General features: G+C 40.6%; 2 protein-coding genes across 9 annotated transcripts in view; one reads left to right on the forward strand and one right to left on the reverse strand.

Moving 5' to 3' along the window:
* LOC134542494 (venom allergen 5-like) lies at positions 1 to 25689 on the reverse strand. 3 transcript variants are annotated; one of them, XM_063386834.1, is made up of 6 exons: positions 25631 to 25689; positions 7751 to 7872; positions 6114 to 6278; positions 3762 to 3843; positions 1582 to 1702; positions 1 to 317 (listed from the first exon to the last, which is right to left on the reverse strand). In XM_063386834.1, exons 2-6 carry the CDS (start codon positions 7817 to 7819, stop codon positions 98 to 100), a joined length of 657 nt encoding a protein of 218 aa, XP_063242904.1. In that variant the 5' UTR covers positions 7820 to 7872; positions 25631 to 25689; the 3' UTR covers positions 1 to 97. The 3 variants fall into 3 exon arrangements, with proteins under 3 accessions (XP_063242904.1, XP_063242903.1, XP_063242905.1); XM_063386833.1 differs by lacking the exon at positions 25631 to 25689 and adding an exon at positions 10580 to 10665; XM_063386835.1 differs by lacking the exon at positions 25631 to 25689 and adding an exon at positions 10535 to 10573.
* LOC134542491 (b(0,+)-type amino acid transporter 1) overlaps positions 1 to 26666 on the forward strand; it is a 112147-nt gene that overhangs the window by 42833 nt on the left and 42648 nt on the right. The gene's annotated exons all lie outside the window — the stretch shown is intronic.

Here is a 26666-nt window from a genome sequence, read left to right on the forward strand (position 1 = left end):
TTGGTTGCATACATGTGGTTTATTTCAAAACATGGACATGGATTGTTCGCGACGTGCTGCTACTGGTGAAGGCTGCGCCTGTGGTCCGGCGGGCCGGCTACCCGCACAGCGCCGGGTAGCGCGGGTTGCAGGTCGTGCAGGCGGAGCAGGTCTTGCCCGTCTGGTAGACGGGGCGGCTGATGACGTTGCCCGCGGGCCCGTAGTTGCACACGAGCGTGTGGTGCTGCCTGGTGTCCGAGTAGCCGATGTAGCCGCAGCCGAGCAGGTGCGTCTCGGCCCACACGACCTGCGTGTAGTGGCCCGTGCTGGTCTCGAACCTGCGGGGTATCGAGCCGCCCTCTGTGAGTCAGTGGTGCCGTCGAACCCCCCACTCTCGCCACGTGGCGTGTAGCCCCCAACGAAACCATTAAATAACACCGACATATTGCTTCGTCTGCCACAGTGTGCTACATCCACGTCAGTTTAATTTTTACCCGCTAGAAATCATTTTTTTATTGTGTCCAGGGCATCCGTTATCTTGTCTGCCAACTTGGACGCCATCTTGGAAATCTGTATTTATCAAGCTAAAATTTCAGGAAAAATTTCAAAATTCATCAATAAAATCACTTCTTAAAATAATGAATGTTTCGAACGTTTTTTTGTTCTTGGTTTGATCCTTGATCAATACAAACATTTTATTGGAAATCTTTGGTGGGGTCTATATTAACAGAAATAATTTTTGGAATTGGGTGGTTGCTTTTATTAATGGATTATAACCGCGTCGAAAGCGAAACTTTCACCAACGCTTAGGTCAAATTTGCAGTTGCCATATTAAGGGTAACGGCCACAGTGTCATTATTTTTTTTTAGGAAATAGAACAGAAACATTTATGTACTATTAAAGCTATTTGTACATTTACACGAAAGCAACTATATCACTACTTGGTTCGGATTCTTACCCGGGTATTTTGGCTTTGTGCTGTTCCAGTACCTCCAATAGTAAACCGTTCCCTGGATAGCTTTCCGGTATTAACTGCGCACGTTAATAAGCATAACAAAACAAAACAAAGCAAAGTCCAATAAATTGAATATTCGATTATTTTCCCATGCTCGAATGAAACATCAGGTAAAATATAAATAAAATTACGCGGCAGTATTTTGTAAGAATTACTCAATATTATCTTGAAAAAAAAATTTGTTGTCTGTAAAGTTGGTTTGCGGACGATAGTTTAACTTGACAACGTCATAGCAAAAAAGTAGGAAACGAATGGGAGTGCTTCAAGTTTAATGTTCCTCGAAAAAAGTCAAATCGATGGTTGTTCCAATCGAGTGGAAGAGAGATACATAGATGCGGCGCGAGCGTACAATGAGCGTAACGGGACAATGTGCGTGACGGGACAATGTGCGTAACGGGACACTTTTTTTAGTGCGTGCTGCTGGCGTTCATCGATTTTATTAGACGTTGTCACGTCAAAAAAAGTATTTGCGTCTACGCAAGAATGGCCACAGCGGAGTCGCGATGAGACTTGGCCACGAGGCAGGCGGGTACTCGGGCCTGTCTCCCGGTGGGGGGGGGGGGGGAGGGGGGACCGAGGGCACGCACCTGTAGGACGACACCTGCTGGCGCCCGAACTTGGTGACCTCGTCGTACCAGCTGTTGACGGCCGCCGCCAGGTCGGGCGGTCCGCGCTGCGTGGTCGTCATGGTGTAGAGGTTCTGCCCCACTGGAACACCAGGTACACACCGGGGCTGCACCCTCGCCGAGCGCTCGTTCACCCGCCACTCCACTCGCAGGCGTGATTTATTTTTCCTAGCCCAACTAAAACTAAGTGTATTTGGGAGGGGTCCGGGTTAGGGAGGGACCTAGGTGCGTCTCAGGCCGAAACCTATACGCCTAGTCATGCTGGGATTAGCCATGCAGGGAGAGGGTCGCATGCATCATGTGCTAGGAGGGGATTGGCCAGCCATGGCAGCGATTGGCACCATGACTAACTCCCCTCACTCTTAAATCTAGACTATAACTAGAGATAGGTTGGGCCCAGGTAAAACCTGCATAGACACAAGGAAAACCCTGGGCACATTCATGCGGGATGCAAATTGGCATGCATTACGTGTAGGAATTTACAGGAGACAGAGGATGGTCTGGATGAAGTGTTGGACAGAGTAGAAAAGAGTCTACCATGCGGGGGTTGGGCACTTGGACTCGTGGCGCGACAGGACAGACACGTACACGACCGAGCTAACCACGGACAACAACACGGCCGACGACTTGCGGAATACTGCAATACAAACTAAATAAACAAACTGATTACCAGCAAGTAATTAAACTGATATCACGATTGATATATTCAACAGGACTGTGGTGTATTCAACAACAAAAAATTGAAAACTAAAAAAATATTCACCATTAAACTTAAAATAAAAATATTAACATAAAACAAACAATTTAAATAATCACACACACACACATACCCTTGTCCAAAACTCGTAAAAATAAGGATCACATCCACTACTTATGTTCAACTTTGAAATATTTTATTGTTTGTTGAGATATCTACAGAGAACGTTGGTTACCAGTTATCCAGCGCTCTTATTATATTTACGGTTATCCTCGTAAGTTTTCGGGCTTTTGGTTCACTTTTTTTGAACGTGAATCAACAATAATAATTTTTTTTTATTATTTAAAAAAAATTGTTATGTCTCGGTCAGAAACCTTTCTTTCTTCCGTGTGTATTTTTACATTGTTTCCAATGGAACAAATAACCCGGCATAGTTTTTACGAATATCTATCGAAGAACTCTTCTTTTCTTTTTCGCTTTTATTGCTCGAGCATCTGTTACGTCAGATGTTTGTCATTAAGCTGCACATCATGTTGGTAATTTATTCAATTTCAATAAGATGTGCAAAATGATGATGATGATTAAGATGAATTAGCTGAACAATTGTAAAAAATTAACTATTTTTCAATTAAGAACAAGGTGTAATGCCGAGTCCCTTAAGTGTTTTCAAGTATCTCTGCCGACTGTCTGAAAACACGCGTGTTAGCCATTTTCACAGTTCAAAATCGAAATAATGTAATATCCTAACTCATCCACCCTCAGCGAATTCTTATATGATTTTCGTAAACAGACAGCCGTCTGATATCTGCTGTTTTCAAATCGCGTTGTTTTTTTTTTCTGAAGCTCTGCACACCGTAAATGTGCGCCCAGCTAGGCGGGGCCGTTAAATGTGAGATCTAACTTATTTAACGGAGGTACATTTTCAACGCTCTCCCCAGCGGCCATAAACAAGTAGCAGATAATTTAACACCAAATCATAATACAAATAGATAATAATGAATACAGGAGTTTTTCACAAAAATTAAAATTTAAGTGAGAAAAAATCCTAAGTGGCCGCACCGGACACAAACGACAAAAAAAAAAAAATTGAAGACGGTACCGCGTCATTAGGTATCTGTATCCATCTGTGAACGCGGGATCGTAAACATTGCCGGGAGCGACTCGGATAGCGGTGGTCGCGCCTGACGGACAGGGAGGTGGTGATGGGGGGGGGGGGGGGGGGGGGGGTCACACCGACGGTCACTTCGCGAGGCACCGCGAGTGATGCAGTGGGTTTTTCCCCCCCGCTAGGCCCCTGCCGCCCTGGGCAGCGGTCAGAGCCGCGGCTGTGGCGAGAGGCCGAGGCTACCGTCCCCGCCAGGAGCCAGGAGCTCTCTCGACCGACCCCGAGGTCACGGCACTGCCTCCCCCCCTCCCCGGGAGGGACCCTGCAGCCCTCACTCACCGTCACCGCCGCACAGGTTGTGCCGGAAGACGCACTGGTTGGCCCAGTTCTGCGCCAGCCTCGCCAGCTCGGCGTCCCAAACCTGCGACACACGCGCCCACACGCACCCTCCTTTTTATTCTTTCTTGTCAATGGAACACAGATGTTCACGTACATTTACATACATTTGTACATTTACGTGAAAGCAACTGTGTCACTACAAACCAAGTGTTCGCATTTATACTGGGTTCGGATTATTACCCCGTGTTGTCCCACTAACTCCAGTAGTTAAACCGTTCCCTCAATAGCTTTCCAGAATTAACTGCGCACTTTAATAAGTATAATGAAACAAAATAAAGTCAAATTATTTAATAATCAATTATATTTTCCATGGTTTAGAAAATTATGCTTGAATGTAAAATGAATTTGCCATTTTTTGTAATAAATACTCAGTATTTTCTCCAAAAACGTATTTCATAAATGCACACTTAACTATCGCCATGTGTTGTACAAAGTTACAATATCTTTCTTAAAGTATTACAAGCTATTTCTTAATAATCTGGTTGCCAAAGGAATTTTACGTAAAAGTACAGAAATGTTTTTACTGTGCGAGGCTCATCTCTAGGCTCTATGCAGAGGGGAAAGAGGGCTAAGACCCGGCTACAATAGCAATGTACCAGACTATGTAACAGGGCACTCATCGCTGATTGGTGCACGTGACACTCTGACGTCGTGGGCGGTGTTGACGATGGTCCTAATCTCCCTGGTCCTGACCCATGTCGTTAGGTGGCACAGAAAAGACCACTTGTTATGTTTTCTGTTTCCTGTTCCCGCTTCAATGAAGTAGACAGCAAAGAACGGACGGCATGGTAGAAAGTAAAGCAGAACAAGACGAAACTTTGGACGTTTGCGACCGGATCTTTTGAAAGGCAGAACACACAAATTAATTTTTGGTACAGTGTGATTAGAATTCATTTATTAGCATTTATTATTGCCTTACCGAATAACAAAAAAAAAAACTATTTGAACTCCCGTGGCTTTCACAAGTTAACAAAACTTATCTGTGTACACATTTAAAATGCATGAAAACGATAAACAAAAATCTAAACTTTTATTTTGTAGCTCTTTAGTTACTGCGCTCTGGTGAATACTTTTATAAATCAGTAGATTTAGACATCGGACTTGGAGTTGTATTTCCGTGTGACAATGTGACATCGTTCACATTACGATAACGCATGGACCGCCCACAGGTTCGAACTATTGTAGACGGGCCTTAAGCGACACAGGTCATTCACTTTGAGATCTAGTCCCAAATTCATAGCAGAATAATGACTAACCGAGTTAATTCGGACCGCGGCACACTCGCATCAGCTGACTCTCGGATAACACGGGCATAGTGAGAAAAAAAATCGTCTTTATTTTCAATTGTCCCAGCGCTATCGTTTTTCGTTTTAATTTATTTTCCAATATATCTTATTTCATTTTTTTTCCCACGTCATTCCATGATTCGCCCAACCAGTGAAAGTCATATTTGAATTATTAATTTTCTCTATGTCCTCAAGCAAATGTTTCAACATTCTTTGCTGGTAATGGCGCCTCAGGACAATTCTAATAATACAGAACCTCGGTTAGTAAAGACTCTACTATATATTTGAGAATTTTTTTTAAACATATATAATTTTGGCGTAGTAACTACTTTTATCACCCCCGTTTCACAGTTACGATTGTCTCCACAGTGGGACAGGGGGGAAGGCACCTAACTCCGGGATCTACTCCCATGTTAGAGGTTAAAGTGGCAGCAGGTGTAAGATAGGCAATGTTTAACTTGAATGTTGTGCAATAAGTGACAGTACTGCGTGTCGGAAGCCTGTGACATAGCGCTTAGATAAGCTCAACTGTTACATGGTGATAAGACAGAAGTCTCAGTTGCGCAATGTTTTGTTTTTTCCTCCGTGGACGAGTGGGAGTAGCAGCTCGTGAAGTGGTTCCTCGACATTCGCTTACCGCGCGCGCCGATGTGCGTGCGTAGCGCATTCGCGAAAACGCGTTACCACGTAAGCGATAAGTATAGGGACCGGAAAAATTCGCGGGTTCAATGACCTGTAGGATGAACTCCATAGTTATACGTACACTCGGTCAAATGTCACCCATTCATTGGCTGCTGTCTCGTAAGGTGTCGTCCCAACGTAGCAGCCTGTGATTCGGTACAGCTTTGGTCGAGTGTTTCTCATTGGGCCAGAGTCATCCGGGTGAGTTGTGAGCAAATAGCAGAGGCAGCTCTGAGGTATAACTATTTGTGTTTTTAGCCTGTATCGCGAAATGAAAGTCGCGAATTTTTTCCCCCGGTAGCTGCGCTAGGGCGAGGGACCGTACCAGGGTGCGCATGTTGCTGGCGGCGGGCTGCGGGCCGGGCTGGCCCCTGCTCTCCTCCCCGCGGGCCACGCGGCTCCTCAGGGCGTTGTGCTGGTCCAGCAGCGCCGTGCGCTCCGTCGCGTTCAGCCCCTGCCTGAACACCGCGCCGCACGCCGACGACACCGTCTGCAACACCCGCGCTGCGGCGGTACTGCCTCCGTGCCGGCGGGGACCACAGGTTCCTCTGGGAGTTCCCAGGGATGTATCACCTCCACACCCCCTTCCTTCCAGCTCAGGCCCCTGATCCGTCACTAGGGGGCAGGCATTCTTCGCGAATAAAGCTGAGCCGACCTATTAAGGTATTCCAGCACCAGCGGTTTCTTCCCTTGCGATAGAAGTCGTTGCCTTTTTTTTTTTTGACCGTGCCACTCACGACGCGTTTGCTTCGCGCTGAATTACTCTGATTGGTTGTTGTATCAATCGAGATGTAGTCTACCTGAAAGAAATTCGACCAATCACGAAGCACGGACGGTGTGCTACAGTGTTTTTTTTTTTTTTAACTTATAACTGGACTCGGAATCTTTTCGCGAAATATCCATGGCCCTATCCGTCACGTTTGGGACTACTTCTGTGCCGGACCTACGGGAATTACAAAGAAACATAAATACACTTGAGATGATGTTTAAAACAAGGAAGGAATACGTAAGATCATCTACGGCAAAAAAAAATACTGTTTGAAGTGGAAAAAAATGCCTTGATTTCACGTTGCTTTCGTGGTTAGAAAAAAAATCGGATTACAGAATGTTCCCAACGGCAGCATGCAGGATTACATAGCGCTGATTGTAAAGACGTGTCCTGAAAGGCCTCTTCACTGCCCTGCCGAACTTAGCTCCAGTCGTCGCCTGACACCGTCTCCACTTGTCCGTACCGAGTAATAGCGAATAATACACACACATATATGTGTGTGTGTTTTGGAAGCGTTGAATTTAACTGAGATGTAATGTAAACAGATATACGACAGACTGCTTCATTGGATTCGAACGTGGAAAATGCACGAAGACTCATATACGACCAAGAAAATACGTCTCACATTCTCTTTAACAAATTATATTATTCCAATTAATTATATTCCTCCAACATATAGCAATAAGCAATACAAAATTCAATTGTATATTCTGAAAAAAAAAAAGTGGGACAACATTTACACTTAAATTCCATGTAACAAATTAATATATTAGGCCCTGCCATCTTGGAGTTTTCCATCTTTTCGCTATAATTTCAATTTTAAACTGTGTATCCTAATTTATGGCATGTACGGCATAATTCACATCTCCCAAGATAGCAAGTTTTCGATTTGTTTCAACTTTATTTATTTTTCAGGTTTCTTCGCTAATAGTAGGAACTGCTTTATGAAACTTTAACAATTTATTGTTTTTTTTTACTGAACAAATGAAATATTTTAAATATATATATTTTTTATCTTTAATTTTGGAAATAGTGTTGTAGGTTATTGCATATAAAAATTGCGCTTCAAACGTAATGGCATGAGTGAGAAATGTACATCATGGACATGCTGTGCCAACTATATTTCGCAACAAAAAAAAATGGACTTTGGTGTCTTGAACCTTTGAGATACGTGTATATAAGTAAGTGATTACCGCCGAACACTGCTGCGCCCGGCTGGCCACGACACAGCCGCTCAGGACCAACATGGCGGCTCTCCACATCTCGAGGGATCGGGTGACGTCACAAGTCTGCAGTGGTCTCCTCTGCGGTCACTCTGCAAGCACGCGACCCAGCGACGCCACAGTGACAACACACCCGATACACAACTGCCGGGCTGGAAACCTTACAATCACACATTAAATGCACATAATCTCGGCTTGCTATAGAGTGTCTCACGCTTAGCATGCAGTGCAGAGTGAATACTATAGAGTGTCTCACGCTTAGCTTGCAGTGCAGAGTGAATACTATAGAGTGTCTCACGCTTAGCTTGCAGTGCAGAGTGAATACTATAGAGTGTCTCACGCTTAGCTTGCAGTGCAGAGTGAATACTATAGAGTGTCTCACGCTTAGTTTGCAGTACAGAGTGAATATTATAGAGTGTCTCACGCTTAGCTTGCAGTGCAGAGTGAATACTATAGAGTGTCTCACGCTTAGCTCGCAGTGCAGAGTGAATACTATAGAGTGGCTCACGCTTAGCTTGCAGTACAGAGTGAATACTATAGAGTGTCTCACGCTTAGTTTGCAGTACAGAGTGAATATTATAGAGTGTCTCACGCTTAGCTTGCTGTACAGAGTAAATGGCGCCCGCCCGCTGCCTGGATTGTTAACACAAAATATCTTAGTAATTCTATCATCTTAAAATTACAATACTTTTTATATCATTTAATTTTACTATTTGGTTATTTTTCTTGTGTCATATTAGTGTCTATTGGCATTAGCATTACGGTTGTAGTTATTCTAAATAAAACTAAATAATAATTCAATGCTTAACACCAATTATTATTTCATAAGAGAAACTATTCGGTGTAAGTAGGTCACTATCAACAATACATGCCATTAAATTTATGTGCTATGCTCAAACGGAGCAATAATTTTCAATATTAAATGACATAAAAATATTTGTTGACAAAACGGTTGAAATCAAGATGGTGTCTTTCAGTTGCGTCTCCTCAGAAGTAAGAATGTAATTTTATTATATTATGATCTTGGTGTAATATTCAAACTCGCACAAAAATTTTTCTTTAAAAGAATACAATGTTCAGATACAATTCAAATTTTTTTAATGGTTAATAAAGGTATGTCCAACTGGGTTGTTCTCTAGCAACATAGCACGTGCATTGGAAAGAGAGAGTGAACGCGCAGTGCCAACTGAGGATGAAGCACGCTATACTCTCAGTCCACACGCAGCGAAGCAGCGACGAATGTCGCGTGTTTCCACGCCATTGCTTGCGAGCGCCCCTCCTCCTAGTGCCGCGGCTTGAAACGGGAATTATACGGGTTGGCCAGTCAAACCCTCGAAACCCCCAAATACTACCATCTGATATTTAGTACCCATTTTAAATATGTGCTATTCTGAGAGAGAGAAAAAAAAAATGGTTTTTCTGTAAAGTCGGTTTACGGACGATAGTTTAACTTGACAACGTCATAACAAAACATTGATGAAATGATTGCATACTTTTATGAATAAAATTGAATCATTTTAATTTTAATAATAAAAGAATAATACTTGAAATTATAACAGTAATCAGATTTTTAAAATGCAAGCATAATTAACCTTTATTGCCGAAATTCTTGTTGTAATAAGCAATGAAAACCACATTAACTTTTCACTTCACTTTATAAACAGTCAACGAAACAGTTCACGTGTAGATGTAAGTTGTGTGCTTCCGCTGCCTTTCTTCTCCTCGGACGCATAGGCCAATCGGGTGGAAGAGAGATAGATGCGGCGCAAGCGTACAATGAGCGTAACGGGACACAGCGTAACGGAACAGTAAGCGTAACGGAACAATGTGCGTAACGGGACACTTTTTCGTGCGTGCAGCCGGCGTTCATCGATTTATTAAACGTTGTCACGTCAAAATAACGTAGGAAACAAAACGAGGGATTTGGCCTCTACATCTTGCAATTACAAATATTTTGACACTGCCTGCAATGAAGCTTCCGTGCTTAATTTTTGTTTGTTTGACTACTTGTTGAAGCCAACACTTGTTGAAGGGGTGTGATCATCATGATGGTTGTAGGCGCCCCCGCGTGAAATAATAAGTTATTTACTCGTAGCGCTTGCAGACTACAGCCTGTAAGTAAATATGTGGTTGCAACAAAGGTATGGAAGGTCCGGTGAGATATGAATTGGAACTATAGCGAAAATTATGGAAAAAATCCGAGACGGCAGGGCCTAATACCCCTTAAATTCAGAAATCCAAACACAAGCACCTGTGTAGTTGTCGAGGAAAACACTATGATACTCTGCAAAACAAATCAAAGAATGGTTTGTATTTACATGCCATAAATTGGGATTCACGGTTCAAAATTGGAATCATAGCGAAAATTATGGAACAAATCCGAGACGGCAGGGCCCAATACCCCTTAAATTCAGAAATACAAACACAAGCACCTGTGTAGTTGTCGAGGACAACACTATGATACTCTGCGAAACAAATCAAAGAATGGTTTGTATTTAACTAGCTGCAGCACTCTCGGAATGGTTTATCACTTCGGCGAACATTTGCGACAAAAAATAATTATTGGTTTGTATCCTGAACATGTATATATATATGTATATATATAATTTTAAAACAAATATATTGTTTATAAGGGTTGGTTTTAAAATGTTAATTTTTTTCCCCTTGTGATCTATACTCGAATTTTAGAAAACAAAAACTGTACTGGACCCATTACTGCCCGAAACAATTAAAATAATAATAGCCTAGTTTCACCTCTACAGTTCGAATGCTGAACTCTAACACCAGGCCGCCACTCACCTCGGTGCTGAAGCCGTGTGACGGCGAGAAATACGCACGCAAGAAGCTAGTGTAATAAACTCTCCGGTGGAACACGAGGGAAAAAAGCAGCTTTATCTGTGAGGACACGCATATCTACGAAGAGATAATGAAACAAGTCATAAACTACGCCAGACTCTACTGGCTGTCCTAAAGCATTCAAATGACTGTAAGTTTATTTGCCTCTTCTAATTCCACTGCCGTGTCTTCTGACATTTACGTTTATTTTCACAGCAATAATCAGTTTCTTATTCCGAATAAATTGCAGTTTTTTTTATTTGTGCAGAAAAGTCATCAAATTGGAGGCCGGGAAAAATCTCTGCGAACAGACAGTTGTAATAAACACCCTACAACGCCATCAGCGTGACATTAGCTCTTGTCCAGCTCAGGTGACACCAGCAACTGACACAGCACTTTTACTTACGGAAGTACAGAAACTTGCTGTTTCCACGGCAAACTTTGCCCTGTCTTTAAGCACTGACAGACTTCATCAGCCTGCCGAAGGAGAGAGTTCCAGCTGCGCTTCGGAGGAGGACGGACGTGTCCCGGAGCTGCTCGCCTTTAGACCTTCAGGCCTAAGCTGCGTGTAGCACTTGTCAGTGCTACCCAGCGGCATTTTTGAAAGGTAGCCTGTGCACCGAGAGTGCGCAGGCAGGTAGAAAGGGTAACGGTACCGGGTAACGGTATTTTATTTACGACCGACGAGCTCAGAGACACCCAGGGAGTTAGATCCCCTGTAGCCTAGCCTGAACCCGGCTAACCCAGCCCCGGGGGACGGTCAGTGTGAGGCACTGACGCAACAGAAAAACAATGACTGAAATGGACGAGACAACGCCCTCCCTTCAGGAGGAAGAGACGCAAGGCGACTGGCAGACAGTCGCCACGAAAAAGGCGAAGAGGTCGCACCACGAGATGGCGGCCTCTACCTCAACCGAGCAGGCGCCCCCCCCCCCCCCACCCCCGCAAAAATAACAGTCACCTGCGGCAGCGCCCAAGGCCCCGCGCGTGAAACCTTTCTTCGTGTTCCTGGACCAGGGACACCGATACCCGCGTGTGTACCACGCGCTCAAAAACGCCCTCACTGATCGTTTCACGTGTACCAACCGCGGGAAGGACGAAAGCATGGTCCACACCGCCACTATCGCGGAATGCACGCGCGCGATCAAGGCCCTTCAGGCAATAGGCGCGCAGCACTCGGTACTTCTCCAGCACCACGAAGTACCAAAAAAAAAAATTCGTACTGCGCGGCGTACATCGCCACACGCCCTCGGACTTCTTACAAGAGGAGTTCGCCGCCCTAAACTTGCCTGTCCACAGAACCACTGGTTTCTGGAAAACAGGCAGAAACGAGAGAAGTGCGATGCCCTCGTTATTTATCGAGGTGCCGCAGTCGTGGGACAGCGACAGAATACAGTCGCTGCGCGAATTTGCTGGTATGCAAATCCGCGTAGACGACTACCGCCGCCCAAAGGGACCATCCCAATACAGCAGGTGCCAGCGGTTTAACCACGTAGGGAAAAGCTGCAGCGCCGAGGTAGTGTACAGGTGGTGTAGCGGCCCGCACAGCGCAACCGACTGCCAATGATTGGCATGCCCAGGCTGGCAGCACAATGTGTCGGACATACATGGCCGCGGCGGCTGGGGCAACTTGGCTGCTGCGGTCATATAATTATGTTCTTTTCAACTAATTTGGCTGGCTGGCAGCCTGGCGGGAAACGACGATAGTCGCCCCCCTAACAACCAGTTATGCCCAAAACCCCCAATGCGGTGTGTTAACCGCGCTCATTAATAAGCGTTATAAAACAAAATAAAGTGCAATTATTGAATATTCGATTATATTTTTCCATGGTTCAAAGAAATTATGATTGAATAAAACATAAATTATGCGCCGATTTTCGTAAGAAACACTCAGTGTATCTGGAACGTATAAACAAAAATAATGTGTTGTACAAAGTTAAAATATATTTATTGCAGTATAACAAACTGGTTTCCAAAGGAAACTTTTGTAAACATGCAAAAAATAAAAAAAAATGTTATGCGTAACTAACATTTTCAAATAAAATCAGAAAATAGTTGCGAGTAAAACTATAAACATGAATAGCAGTGGCAAGAGAGTAAGGCTGAAAGCAGGTAGTTGCAAGGCTCTCAGTGTGTCCAGTGGCCGCTGGGGCGCTGCTAGTCTCGCAGAGCGCGGAGTGCCAGGTGCTCGAGCTTGCCTGGAGCTCCGCCAGGGCGCAGCACGGCGCCGGTCGACGGAACAATCGATCGCAGCGCGCGAACACCCTCGCCCGAGGTTGGCAAGGGCTCCAGGGAGGAACAAGTCCGACGTCACGACCAATCAGCGCGCGGCTTCTCGGGCCTCCCCCCCCCCTTCCTGTTCACTGTTTACCAGTTCCTCCGACCATAGATAAACGTCACTCCTCCGACACTGGCCGTAGTGGACGTTACCGAACCGCTCCGCTCAATCGCAAGTTTGTGACTTTTAAAACCTGCACGAGCTGGAGTTCGTCTGTTCAATGGCGGGTTTCAAACGAGATCAAGTAATGTTACACTTCGTTCCTGAAGTTACACTCCAGTGACAAAAAAAAAAAAAAAGGATGCGTGTACTTAAGTTATACTTACTTGGGTAGTAAAAAAACTAACTTTAATTTAGCATGCAAATAAAAAAAAGTAATAAAATAATAACAGTACTTGAGTGTTATTATAAATACGGTTGGTAAAGTATAAATTCAATCAAATAAAACAAATAATTAAATACTGAATATTCAATATTTATATAAACACACGTAGATATAAAGTTAATTATTTAATTTAGTAAAATAACCGAATCAAAACTTAATAATGAAACTCAGTGAATATGATGAATTTTCATTCTAATTTATTAATTTTAATTATTTATTAAATAATAAAGTACTAATTTATAATGCAAATAAATTATACATACGGGAACATAACCTCACTTATATAAAACATTTAAAAATACAACTGAAAAAACTTTATAAACAGAATTTATATTATTAATATTCACAATACATAAATGTTATTGATTATATGGACCAGTATTCAATATAAATCACTAAATGATAAGATTTAAGCGCACATATAATTTTTATTTGTATGTGGCTTTTTTTTTTCATCCTGTGAAAATTTCGTTGCAATGTGAGCGTGCATTGTAAAAATTCACAGTAATCATTTTTTCCATAACGCGCCTATAAAAGTAAAACTTCTTATGCATTTAAAACAAAACATAATTTAGCAAAAAAAAAAAAAAGAATTTTCCACGAAAATTATATTGTTGATAATTTTTATCAATATCCAAAATGACCGAGTACATCCATTCACTAAAATATAAACACATCTCTAAATAACTTTATTTTGAAGCATTTGGCATTTCTTTAAGAACACAAGTTCCCAAGTTCCATAATCCATTTTGAAATTGTTATTGGATTAAAATCATAAAATTAATCTACATTTATTTTTCCTAATCTTTATTATTTGCAATTCTAAGTAAAATAATAACTAATTTTCAAACAAAAACCACTTTTCTAACCTCACATTTATATAAATGCAATATATGTCATACCATACGTCTATGTGGAGACAGGAAAAATTTGGATTCACCTCGCTGTAGGCTATAATTCAATCAGTTTTACGTTTGACCTGCTTCTGTGATTGGCCCGCACTGATTGGTGCAGGACAAAAAACAGTCATTCGTCAGAATTTGTTGGAAATGAGCTTAAGTGTTTCATAAATGCTTGTTTATTACTACTGTACGGCCAGCCAGCACGTATATAAGCTAGCGGGTGAGATTTGGCAAGTTAGTGGCGAGAGAGCTTCCGTGAGGGGAGGTTGTCGAAGACTGCAGCTCTGAGGCCTGCCATCTAGCGGGAATCTTTCGAAGGTCTTCCACAATATCGCCTTTCTCTCTCTCTCTCTCTCTCTCCCTCCAACACGGACACCCAACCAGCTCTTATCTTCGCTTCCCATCTCGCCCTATCCTTCATTCTCGGATCAGGTAGCCGCCCTTCCCCGCGTAGACTTTCGTGTTACTCCAGGAAACCAAGACAACCTGTGAAAAATTTGTCCAAAGCTGAATTTTTGTACTGTGGTAGAGTTGACTATGCTTAATAACATACCGAAAGTTTACCGCTGTAGACCTTGTGCGTTATCACCGAAAATTTGCATTTAAGTCCTAGGTGACAGCAACTTGCATCAGTCCATTAAAATACTACCCATTTATACAGTTTTTAATTTTGACTGTCCGTAAACTTACCAAAATAATCTAGAAACTGTAATACACCCATTAATGTTAGAAAAAATTTAAATATTTAATATTTAAGATATGATATAAAGCGATTAATTCACGACATATATTTTTTTATATTTGCCAACCAGATAAAAATACGATTTACACCGATTTGAAGAGCCCAATGCGAAAAAATGTCTAAATAAATGTTTTTAATTATACTTTTAGCTTTAAGATAGTATATTTATAAAGAGTCTAGCATAATTAGTTGCCTCATTAAAGCTGCCCGAGCGTTGCAGTGTACTGCAGCCCTACTGATGTTTCACGGCCGGCGGGCTTTGAAACACGCTGCGTATTGCGACACTCAATAAACTTGGTCTTATTTAAGGATTACTTAAAATATATTTAATGCATATGATAGGGTGTATTCATGTTACATCTATTGAGATATACATATTCTTTTTTCTTATATGAATGATTTTTGATACAATAAAATTAACAATAAACAATTTCTGCTTGGAACTTGTAAATCAAAATTCTAGAGGACCTCTGGTTTTATATATGTGTGTTCGTATTTTGTTACAAAAATTTTATTATTAAGAATTATTTTAATACCAAAAAATATAATTATTTTTTTATTTCTAATACATTATATTATTTTAGATCAGAACTGTGCAAAATTTTAATGTAGCCTATATTATAATATATATATATATATTTAACTGTATGAAATTAATTTACTACATAACAATTGAAGAAAACGATACACCGTAAATGTGCTTATTGAGTTTTGTCACTTTTATAACATAATTCGTATGATAATATTTTTCTTCCAGAAAATAAATAAAACATAAATTGTGTTGTAAAATGTATTGATAGAATTACATATTTAGTATTTTTTTCTAAGTTAATTCATTGGAGTGCTGCGCCTAGCTTACTTCGTTGAATTGCTAGTGACAAAGAGCAGTGGTGGATGTTTTTGCAAGAGTTTGACCGTATTTTATAACCCCAGCTGTGAGAGGATGTTCGTCCCAGAAATTCTAACGGTCAAGGAAAATAGCCTTTCTCTGTAGTCACGTACGGGTCTGCTACTCGCGTAATATCGTCAGTTCATCACAACTTTCCGGGAAGTTTTATTGTTTTTATTTATTTATAATTTATAAATTAAAGAGTCGATCTAACTAACATTTTTACCTAAGCAAATCGCATCCTGGAAGATTTTTATCTACGTTTGCAGCAAAAATCACTTGCAGTTTGGAAACTTTTATTCTTTCAGTCTGGAATTACCATACATTAAAAACCTTAGTTTTCTGGAGCAAAAAACGTCCCAGCACGAGCGACTTTAACACTGCTGCACACACACTACGAAGCTTGAAATACATCAGTGGTCAGACTATTATACCAGACACTCAAAATATATACATTTAAACCTTACAAAAAAAACACAGACAATATTTATGAAGTGATTTTGACGCTACGCTCAACATATTTATGTAACATGCAGTCAAATTTCTATAAAAAAAATATATATTTCTTACCTTTTATTATTAAAATTACCAATTTTAATAATAGCACGTTTAAACATTGAGGTGTTTATCACAGTTTCCATGTAGGACATTCTTTTATATTACTTTGGTGCCATAATGATAACCGGCTTAAAAAAGTATTAAAGTTATTAAATTTACGAAACATTTTTGTGGATCATTGTAGAACTTATCATTAAGGACTCAACTGCTCATTATTGGTGTGATCACAAGTTTTCATCGGTAAACTTTTGACGTGTTACTAACAAATGTTCATTCTACTACTGTACAAAATTTTTGCTTTGGGATAATTTTCCATGTATTAAAATTTTTTGTTTCCTTACAGCGAAATTTGTCCCGACCCGAGCCTACTTCGACAACCTCGCAGTAGTATACACTACGCGGCTCGGATCGCTTTAGTGGTCAGACTAATTGTATGAGACACTTAAAAAATATACCAATTTAAAGATGAATAAATATGCAACAACGTTTACTCTAAACGATTTCCACGTTGGGCTCTTTAAGTTTATGTAAGATGTATTTATATTTCCTTAAAATTGAATGAAAGTGAATTAGTTAACTTTAATGATTTAAAAGGTCTATTTCATAGAAACATGTTTAAACTTTGTGCTTTTTATCACTATCCTCAGATAGGGCAATGTTTCTAGATTATTTTGGGTTCCATACTGACGGTCTACTCCATAAACTGCATTTTCAATATCCATTATTGTGGATCGTTGCAAAAAATTGTCATTTTGGACTTAACTGCTCGTTTTTGGTGTGACGCACAAGGTTTGCGCCAATACTTAAACTTTTGACGTGTTACTAAGAAATTTTCATTCTACTACTGTACAAATTTTCGGCTTTGGGATAGTTTTCCATGTATTAAAAACCTTTGTTTCTTCACAGCGAAATTCGTCCCGACCCGAGCCTACTTCGGCAACCTCGCAGTAGTATACACTACGCGGCTCGGGTCGCTTTAGTGGTCAGACACATTGTACCAGGCTCTCAACAAATAAACTAATTTAAAATTTAAGAACTAAATCGTGATCGTAATGTGGCCGCCATGGTGATTTGCGAATTTATGGAGAAATAAAAGCAGCTAAAATCTTATGTAGTTTCCAAGAGACATTATTACATCACCAATCAACTAAAGTAACAGGTTTGCAAAATTTCAACATATTCAGTAACTAGTCAGTTTTTCAAATGTGTTAGTATTAACAATCTGGACCATATCTAGTCGGTGAGGTCTGTATTGTTACAGACTATCTGTATTCTGGTATTTGGATTTTGAAGCTACTTAATGATTCGCTTTCAATGTCTATTAAAATATACCTAATGCTAATTGCAGGAATATTTCTACTCGATTTAAAAATTATAATTCCTGAACATTTGTAGCGGACACATTTCAATGTAACACTAACTGATTTTCGAGTTATGTTGAGGTTTCACATGCCACTTCGTGTACACGAGATGGCCCCTGCTCTGGTAATAATGAGTCATCACAACCGGTGCCGTCTGTACGAGCGTCTTCACAAGTTATCCTGAAATATGTTCTTAAATATTAATTCAAGTGAATTCTTAAAATCCTACACACCTTATCTTAAGTTTCGTAAATGAATCGTTATATTTTGTAAATCCATATAATATAGGAGCCAACATGGCGCGAAGCGATGGACGCGATACGAATAATATTTTTTTTTACCAACCACTACATCAGTAAATATTTGTGGTTTCCATTCGCTATGAATTCAAGCATGTAACATGTGTACTGCTTCTTCAATTCGGCCACAGTTAAATGGGAGGCTCTGAATCACTGAAAACTCCTCAACAAAATCAACGATGAATCACAGGCATTACAACAAACAGTTGTCACAAGTCAAGTAGCCAATGAGCAGGTGACATTTTTCGAGTCCGTAGAGGATTGTTGAGACTATCCTACAGGTCAATGGCAACGTGCCCTTACGCGCATGGTTAATACCCCGCATGAGTAGAGTGTAAAGGCGTAAGCCTGAGACACATCTAGGTCCTCATCTAACCGCGCACACTTAGATTTAACTCAGGATAGGGTGAAAAATATTTACTAATTTTGCAGTCCTAACAGTCACCAACGAATAGTCAGCAAAATACATAAATAAGCTCACGAATATTGTTCGTGAATGAAGGCGAAGCTGATACTTTGTAAACGTTACCAGCAGATATTAAATAATGTTTAACTATTATTTACGTAGCTTACTTCTAAAAACTGCATTCATGTAAACAGATTTTGTGTGAGACTATGTTGAGTGTTTTCTGCTACACTTAGTTTTCTGATAAAAGTCTATTGTGGCTTAATAAACTTGTTAACATTGATGCCTGTCATAAAAAAAATTCAAACGTAATTATACGGATACATGTTGAGTATAGTTTATGAATGGTTCACGCATTGCTGAAAAAAAAAACATGTTTACAATTTTACACATCTTTTTGTTGTCACATCGGGTCCATCGCGTTGTACATACGCAACTCTGAAAAATAAATATATGGTAAAAAAAGCTATAATAAAATAATCTCTTATCTTACGCTTACAACAAAAAACATCTAGCTAAATCACTGTGCTAAATAATAACAGAGAATAACCATTCAATTATACGCTGAGCTCGACCAAACACGTTCTCTTATCTACTGAAATTGAGTACGTTGATCTTCATATCAGTTTCCCGCGAAATCCCGTCTCCCCTTCGTAAAAGGCAGACAGCTGTGGCAGGGTGGCAACGAGCTGCAAAAAGTTTGGAAAACTGTCGCAAGGTGTCACTACTGTCCAGCGCGCTCTATAATTCCTCGTATCCGAGCTTGCACGCTGCTCAAATTTCTACAGCTACGTTTTTACTTTAGGTCCGACTACAATAAGCTAAAGATTAAAATAAAGTCAATCATTCAGCCGACATATATGTAGGAGTTTGAATTACAAATGAAAACGCGAATGTTATTAAATTCGCAAATGAATATCACGCAATTTCGTAGCAGCTCATTTATTAAAATTCAAATTGTAAATACGTTAAATTAATAATGATTACAGATAAAAAAATGGTCACAGTCATATCTCCCGTGTCTGAAAATTTATCTGCGAAAGTTTTACCACTGATTTCTTTATAGTTTTTTAATAAAGCTTGAACTTAAAAAATTCCCGAAAATCAGCAATAACTTAATTAAAATAAAAAAATAAAAAAATAAATTTTTCACCAGAATGGTTCAAATCTTCTCTAGCAGCTGAATCATTAACAAATATATTGTTTTTTTTAATACGATGCTGGTGCACCAATCCCCTTAAGTGAAGGGCTCTGGGCATAGGCGTGCGCACGGTAGGTGCCACAGGTGCCTTGGCACCACCATTAGGGTTAACGTTATTTTGTTTTTTACAAGCAGAAATAATACATACTTACAAAGATCCGTATTATTTCCAAAAAAATATGTTTTCCAATCGTGTCGAGTTACAGATATGTGCTATCAGTATATCAATTATCAATCGAACCAACTATACACACGGAAACAAGCCAGTTGCAATTACTTGTGTTGTACACGCGGGCCGCGGCTACGAAACTTCTGAAATGTAAATACTACTCATAGTTCTCCTCGAATTACATAGAATGCGCGCTTGGTGTCTGTCCACTGTTCACTCCACTCGGCAGGCGCACGAAATAAATAGCCGCCGTCCGCCAGGGTTTATTTAAAAAAAAATGAGAGAGTTTATTTAGTTAAAAGGATAGGCTTACTTGATGACTTATATGCAGTCGCCGACAAAACATTTTTGTTGTATTCCAAAAGTTAAAACTTTTGCCCACTCTTTTTTGTGTATTTTTATTATTTTATTATTTTACATATTTTAGGTATGTTAAAAAAACTCCCTTAATTTGTTGATTTTAAAACTTAACATTTGAGAATGTTTTTTCTAGCATTTATTTGACGTCTTCAGAAAACATATAAGTACGTTTTTTCAAAGCCACCAGCATGAATTCCGTGCAAACAATTTGTGCAATTTACTTTATGGCTCAACAAAGCTTAAAACTGTAATAGTTTAGTAGTTTTCCTGGTGATTATAACATTCAAAGCCATAATTTGTCATAAAAAATGTTAAAAATTTTACATCTGTGTATTTAATGTTTTTGTTCGGAAACACCTAAAATAGCACCCTTTTGCGCTTTCAAATCCAAATTTTTCCGGGGGAGGACCCCCCCGACCCCCCGCTTTAGGCTCGGGGTCCGTGAATGACAGGGCTGTTGTGTAATCTGGCACCACCAATACTGAAGTCCTGCGCACGCCTATGGCTCTGGGCCAATGAGAAACCCTCATCCAAAAACAATATCGAGTTACTAGCTAGCCAGGCTGGAGCTCTCTCAAGAACGCAACCACTGAGCAAGGAAGTAAAAGGATATCCTGAAAGTAAAAGAAACCGTGTTTTTTTTTCAATACCTACGTTTAGGCATTATATATATATATATATATATATATATATATATATATAACGTTATTTACTTGCGTTCACCCAGTTTTAGTCAAAATGACGAAATTAAAAAAAATGTTGTTGTAATCTAATAAATTAGTTTTTTTAAGTAATTAAAATGTGGATAATTTAAATTTAAAAGAAAATAATTCTTTAATAATTCATATTAAATAATTAGGACTTTCCTCGCATACTCGCGTAAACTTTTTTTTTACACAATATATAACTGATAAATAATGTAAAACAAAATTGACAAGTTATAATTCACAACTTCCTTGTCCTTTTTTTAACTGTAAAACGGAACATTGATATGCCTCGTGAACTGATCCTCGTATTCTGACAACCCGTGTACGCACATTTCTTACCCTTCAGATTGTTTGACATTATAAAATTATCAATGCGAAATAAAGTTATAATAAGTAGGTATTTAACTTTTAAACTAAATCATATTTTAAACTCAACACCGACTGTAGGCCTGATAGAAAGTTCTTAGGAGCTAATTTTCACGTTACTAGGGTACACAATAACTCCATACAGTAATCCCAGTGACTGTCTTCTCCCGGGGTTTCGTGGCTCTCAAAGGCAGTGGTAAGGAATACTTATCATCAAGGTCGCCTAACGGTGCTGATACCAGCTTCCCGTGTATGGGAGGGTGAAGGGTGGCGGAATGACTGGCTGGTTAACCTAGTACGTCCTAAGACCGCTAGGGGCGTACGCTGTCATTACCCAGCGATTGAAGCGATCGCTGCAACGGAGCTTCCTACTACAGTTGACGCAACATAACTCCGAGCCTGGGTGACGGTTAGAAAATCGGTGTGCGTGTGTGTGTGTGTGTGTGTGTGAGTCACGACATTGGGGAAGGCAGACGTGGCGCGGCATCGAGCGATAATGCGTAACTTGATAACAGGGGCTACACGCTACTGCACAGTGTGAAAACTTAGTCTTTCTGTGAAATCCGAAAACACATGGTTTACAGTTTGGATCTGAGGTTTGTGTGCATGTAGTGTATAACTTTTGTACAGAACCAGTGTTACATATGTAGTGCAGTACTTCAGTAAAGTACATATTTATACATAAAATGCCTCCAGTGTTGTCAAAAGTTAAGAGTAAAAAACTGCATTCGCAGGCGCGGAAAATCGTCTATAACTTTCTGCAGTTTATGGAAAATTAAGCGCGATTGCAGGAACCCTCCATGTCACTAGAGAAAGCACAGCTGAGAACAGCTAACGGGTGTGTCTCGCACGACTGTACAAACCATTAAAAGGGAGGTTAACAGGAATGAAGCTGGTGAAGGAACATCTTTCGAGACGCCCAACAAGAAGCGAAAGAAAACATGTAAACACGAACTTGACACTTTTGATGAAGCTGTGGTACGACGTACTGTGTACAATTTATACTTACTTGAAAAACGTGTGCCGACTGTCGAAACTGTACGACGTAAACTAAAGAATGACATAAATTACCAAGGTAGCAATACAACCTTAAGGACGACTTTGAAGAAGCTAGGATTCAGGTGGCAGAAAACCAAATCGCAGCACTTACTTTTAATAGGAAAAAAAACAGATATTCGGCAAAAAGTATAGAGTATGCGTCAATATAGAAACGATAAACGCACAATTATATACATGGATGAGTCGTACATATTGTCGTCTCATGTAAAAAATAAAATGTGGAGTGACATGTCCTCAAATGGTTTACTAGTGCCTGTCGCGAAGGGTCAAAGATAAATAATTAATCACGCCGTTGGCGAAAAAAGTTTTATTCCAAATGCTCTTGCAATGTGGAAGTCGCACCAGGCAACAGGGGATTATCACAAAAACATGAATAAAGATAATTATAAAAAATGGCTCACCAAACAATTAATACCAAATCTTCCACCAAACAGTGTTGTTGTGATAGATAATGCTCCCTATCACAATGTAAAAATAAATAAAACGCCTACCTCCAGCTCGACAAAATTGGAAATGCAGCAGTGGTTAAGTAAGGAGAATATTTCCTTTACTAGCGACATGCTCAAACCAAACTTGTATAACCTCATAAAGAAGCACAAACCTTCGCAAGTGCAGTACTCGGCAGACAGATTATTGGTAAATAGAGGCCACACATTACTTCGTCTACCCCCTTATCATCTGGATTTGAATCCGATAGAAAGCATATGGGCTAAAGTTAAAGGAGAAGTCGCTTCAAGAAATGTTACTTGCAATTTGGCAAATGTAAAAAAAACTTTGCGATGCTTGGAACGTCAGTGGTAAGTGGTCAATGTTTTCTGCTTTTCTCTACCTGCTGTGCAAGGTCGCCGTATCTGCTCATACCCCCTCCTCATCCACCCGACCCCCCACACGTTTTGCAGTCCCTACTCCTCATGTCTGACGTAACTCAAGCTCGGAGTTATATTGTGCCTAGTATACAACAATTCTTCTGCGAAACCGGCCAAAAAATTTAACCTGGGCTCGCGACTTCTATACATTATATATATATATATATATATATATATATATATATATATATTCAATGTTTTAGAGCTGAAACGAGATCCCGAGTCTCAGCTCGACAACCAAAGATGGCCTCGGGACGTGGCGTTGATGAAGGTTTCCCAGCTTGTTATGTTGCAGCTGTGAAGTGAGGAGTGTTCGGATCAAGCCTGTCTGTCGTTCTATAGCCGTCACTTGAAATAGTTGGCAAGGAGTATATGTCGGTCATGAAGCACTGCTCTGGCCGGGTTGCAAGCAAGCGTGTGCTAGGTCACGGTTCCGGGCTCCGCCTCCTGGCTGGCGGCCAGTGCTCGATAATTGGGCGAGTGATGAACCTGCCCCGTGCTCACTCCTCTGCGAGTCGATTATCGAACGAACCGTCGGTAGTTACAACGCGCAGGAAGCCGTTGGTGGATTAGAAACGCCTGCATCTCGTGGAAAACATTTCGATATTTCTTTAAAACTCTTCCACACTGTAATTGTGGGTAGAGTAATGTTTAAAGTGGTGACGCTTACTTCAGGAAAATAACGCACGTTAATTAGTGAATGAGGATTAGCGCATCTCGTCAAACATAGCCAATAACTTGGGGCATGTATTTTTTTCGCGAAATAATCTGCTCGCTAATAAGGTATGCCTGAGCGAGTGATTGTTCCCTTGTGATTGGCGGTCGTCTGCAAGAGAGGCCATTGCACTGTTTGGCCGGGCCATTCATAACGCGTTTTCTTCCACTCTGGATGGCTGTGATTGGTGTGCGGACAGTTGACACGCACCTCAAATAAACCCAGCCAACCAGGAAACTCAGAAAATGCAACAAAGTTTTAACGCACAGCTGGTCCGAAAAATTATTTTCGCCTTTCCAATAACTAGAGACGTGAATACGGTTTGCATTATTTCGATGACAGTCTCGCAAATATTTGGACACACGTCTGTGCGACCCAGGCCAGTTCACCACCAGCTACAGTGGAGTAACCGAGCAAGGAGTCAAGCACCCAACAGGCAAGTAAGTACATGTGGGTAGGGAATACACATGACTCTGAATTCCAGACGAACACCAAATAAATCTGTTTTATTTTTGTCTTTACTAATAACTAAAGAAATGGTGCTAACCATTAACACAGTTTGTCGAAGTATAACCGTCAGTCCAATTTCCCGGCGGAATACGAACGTCTCTACCCATGGTAGGCAAAACGATATAAGGTCTATTTACAAGAGGAAACGGGAAGGACAGCGATGCTTGAGCGCCAAACAGTTTGCGAGGAGTTCTGGTTTTGAATCCTGGGTAAGGCATTTATGTAGGGACTGTAAACATACGCTGGTTCAATGATCTCTTCCTTTTCCCGAACATGGCGACGTTAATCACGTGACCTCGAGCACAGTCGCCGCAGTGTCCTGCTGTAGGTACGCTGGCAAGGATACGTAAACGTATCTTATCTCTTACAAGCATAAACTTTTTCGGCAGGTATGCCAACTATGTCTCCTTGTCCAGAGCCACTAACGAACGTACTTCAACAGTAGTGTAGGAAAGGGGCTCCGGGGGCACGCTTTAAGGCTTAGTGCCGGAGGTGCCGACCGCAATCTTTGATTGTGACGACATGGCGGCCATCTTAGACTCAAAATTACTCAAAAAGGACTCAAAATGACTAAAAATGGTTAAAAATATCCCTATTTCGAGGGAATAGTTCCCGTTTTAAGGGAAAGTTTCCCGTTGTATTACATGAAAATTAAAAAATTCGGACTTCGAAAAATCTCAAGAGACTTTTGCCTTAGAAAGAACAAAAATTCCTAAAAGAGCCTTAAATTCCCCTAAGCCTCTGAAGGATATATCTGATGACCTTGATCTTAACCATAAACTTGCAATTCTTTAACCAAAAAATTTCAAAAATATTCCATAAAATATTTTAAATATTGCTCCCTCAAATGTTAATCGATATACTCCTATCCGCCGAGAGTATTTATGTAATTTATTAATAATAAATTTAAGAAATTCTTGATAAAATAAAAAATAAAATAATTTTTTTTGTGCTGACGTCACAGATATGTCAAACATGATTTTATCCCGTTTCGCCCGTCAGCGCTAGTGTGATTCCAGTCATCGATCTGAGATAGAGCGTTCTTCCGTTGCGGAATATTATATGTATAAGGTTTGTGACGATTCAGGGTGCAATAGTTATTGCTTACTTTTATTTCGACAGCAATAAAAAAAACTTGGGCATTTCTTTAAAAAAAAATAGTTAGAACACCAGTAAATGAGCTCTATATACTTATCCATGGTTGTGACAGTCTTCGTTACAAGCACCGCCGCGGGAACTCACCTGGAAGCGTCTGGGCAGGACTGGCGGCGGCTGGCGGCGGCTGGCGGCTGGTGACTGGTGCCTGCAGACCGCGGGGTCGCCCTTAAGTAGCGCCCTTATCGCGAGCACGTCGCCGAGGGGCGGACTGCACCATTCAGGCGGGGCCCCCGATAACAAGGCCAATTGTGAAAGTGTGTCGAAAATTGCAGTCTAGAAGGCTGCGGGCCTCGCAACAAATTTCCAAACATGAGTGACTTGTTGGGATTTACCTCGTTCTGACAAGAGTTAGCGAGGGCTTACTGAACCCGCTGCCTAAGTATATCTCCCGGACTGTCACAACCATGGATAAGTATATAGAGCTTAATTACTGGTGTTCGAACTATTTTTTTTTAAAGAAAGCCCAAATTTTTTTATTGCTGTCGAAATAACTATTGCACCCTGAATCGCCACAAACCTTATACATATACTTAATTCCGCAACAGAAGAGCGCTCTATCTCAGATCGATGACTGGAATCACACTAGCGCTGAGGGGCGAAACGGGATAAAATCATGTTTGACATATCTGTGACGTCAGCACGACAAAATTCGAAGATTCGACGGTATTTCCCGACTGGAAGAAAGGTTCTTCTACTCACGTTCCGACGTGCCAGAATTTCATCTTCCCAATGATATTTTAACTGTGTTACGTTGGTAATGTAATAATTTTCCATGTATTTTTGATGTTATGTTTATTATGTTTGTTTGTGAAATCCTTTAATATGTTCATGTACAATTATTTTTGCAATTAAATTTTTATTATTTGCTAAATCAGTTTTTCTCAAGCATAAAATAGTCTTTGTAGGCTGTATTTTGAACCACAGCGCCCGGGGTTTGTTTTCATGAATTTCCATCGAACTGAACGGGGATGTTGTGTATGAAGTCACTTAATAATTTAACAAAATTGATGTTACTTTAATTTTTGTAATGGGAATTCGATGATGAATGTCGTACTCGACGGTTGGGTGGCCACGCCAGAAAAAATGCGACACAAAAAATCTGCAGACAGCATTTTCTTCC

This window comes from Bacillus rossius, assembly GCF_032445375.1.
Source record: "Bacillus rossius redtenbacheri isolate Brsri chromosome 4 unlocalized genomic scaffold, Brsri_v3 Brsri_v3_scf4_2, whole genome shotgun sequence".
In the NCBI taxonomy this organism is placed as follows: Eukaryota; Metazoa; Arthropoda; class Insecta; order Phasmatodea; family Bacillidae; genus Bacillus; species Bacillus rossius.

Bases quoted from the DNA above. Each gene is read 5' to 3' on its own strand.
- LOC134542494 (XM_063386834.1), bottom strand. From the start codon at position 7,819: ATGTGGAGAGCCGCCATGTTGGTCCTGAGCGGCTGTGTCGTGGCCAGC. The intron at 3,844-6,113 runs GTACGGTCCCTC...CGTGTGTCGCAG, and splicing joins CCAGCAACATGCGCACCCTG to GTTTGGGACGCCGAGCTGGC. The intron at 318-1,581 runs GTGCGTGCCCTC...GATACCCCGCAG, and splicing joins CAGCAGGTGTCGTCCTACAG to GTTCGAGACCAGCACGGGCC.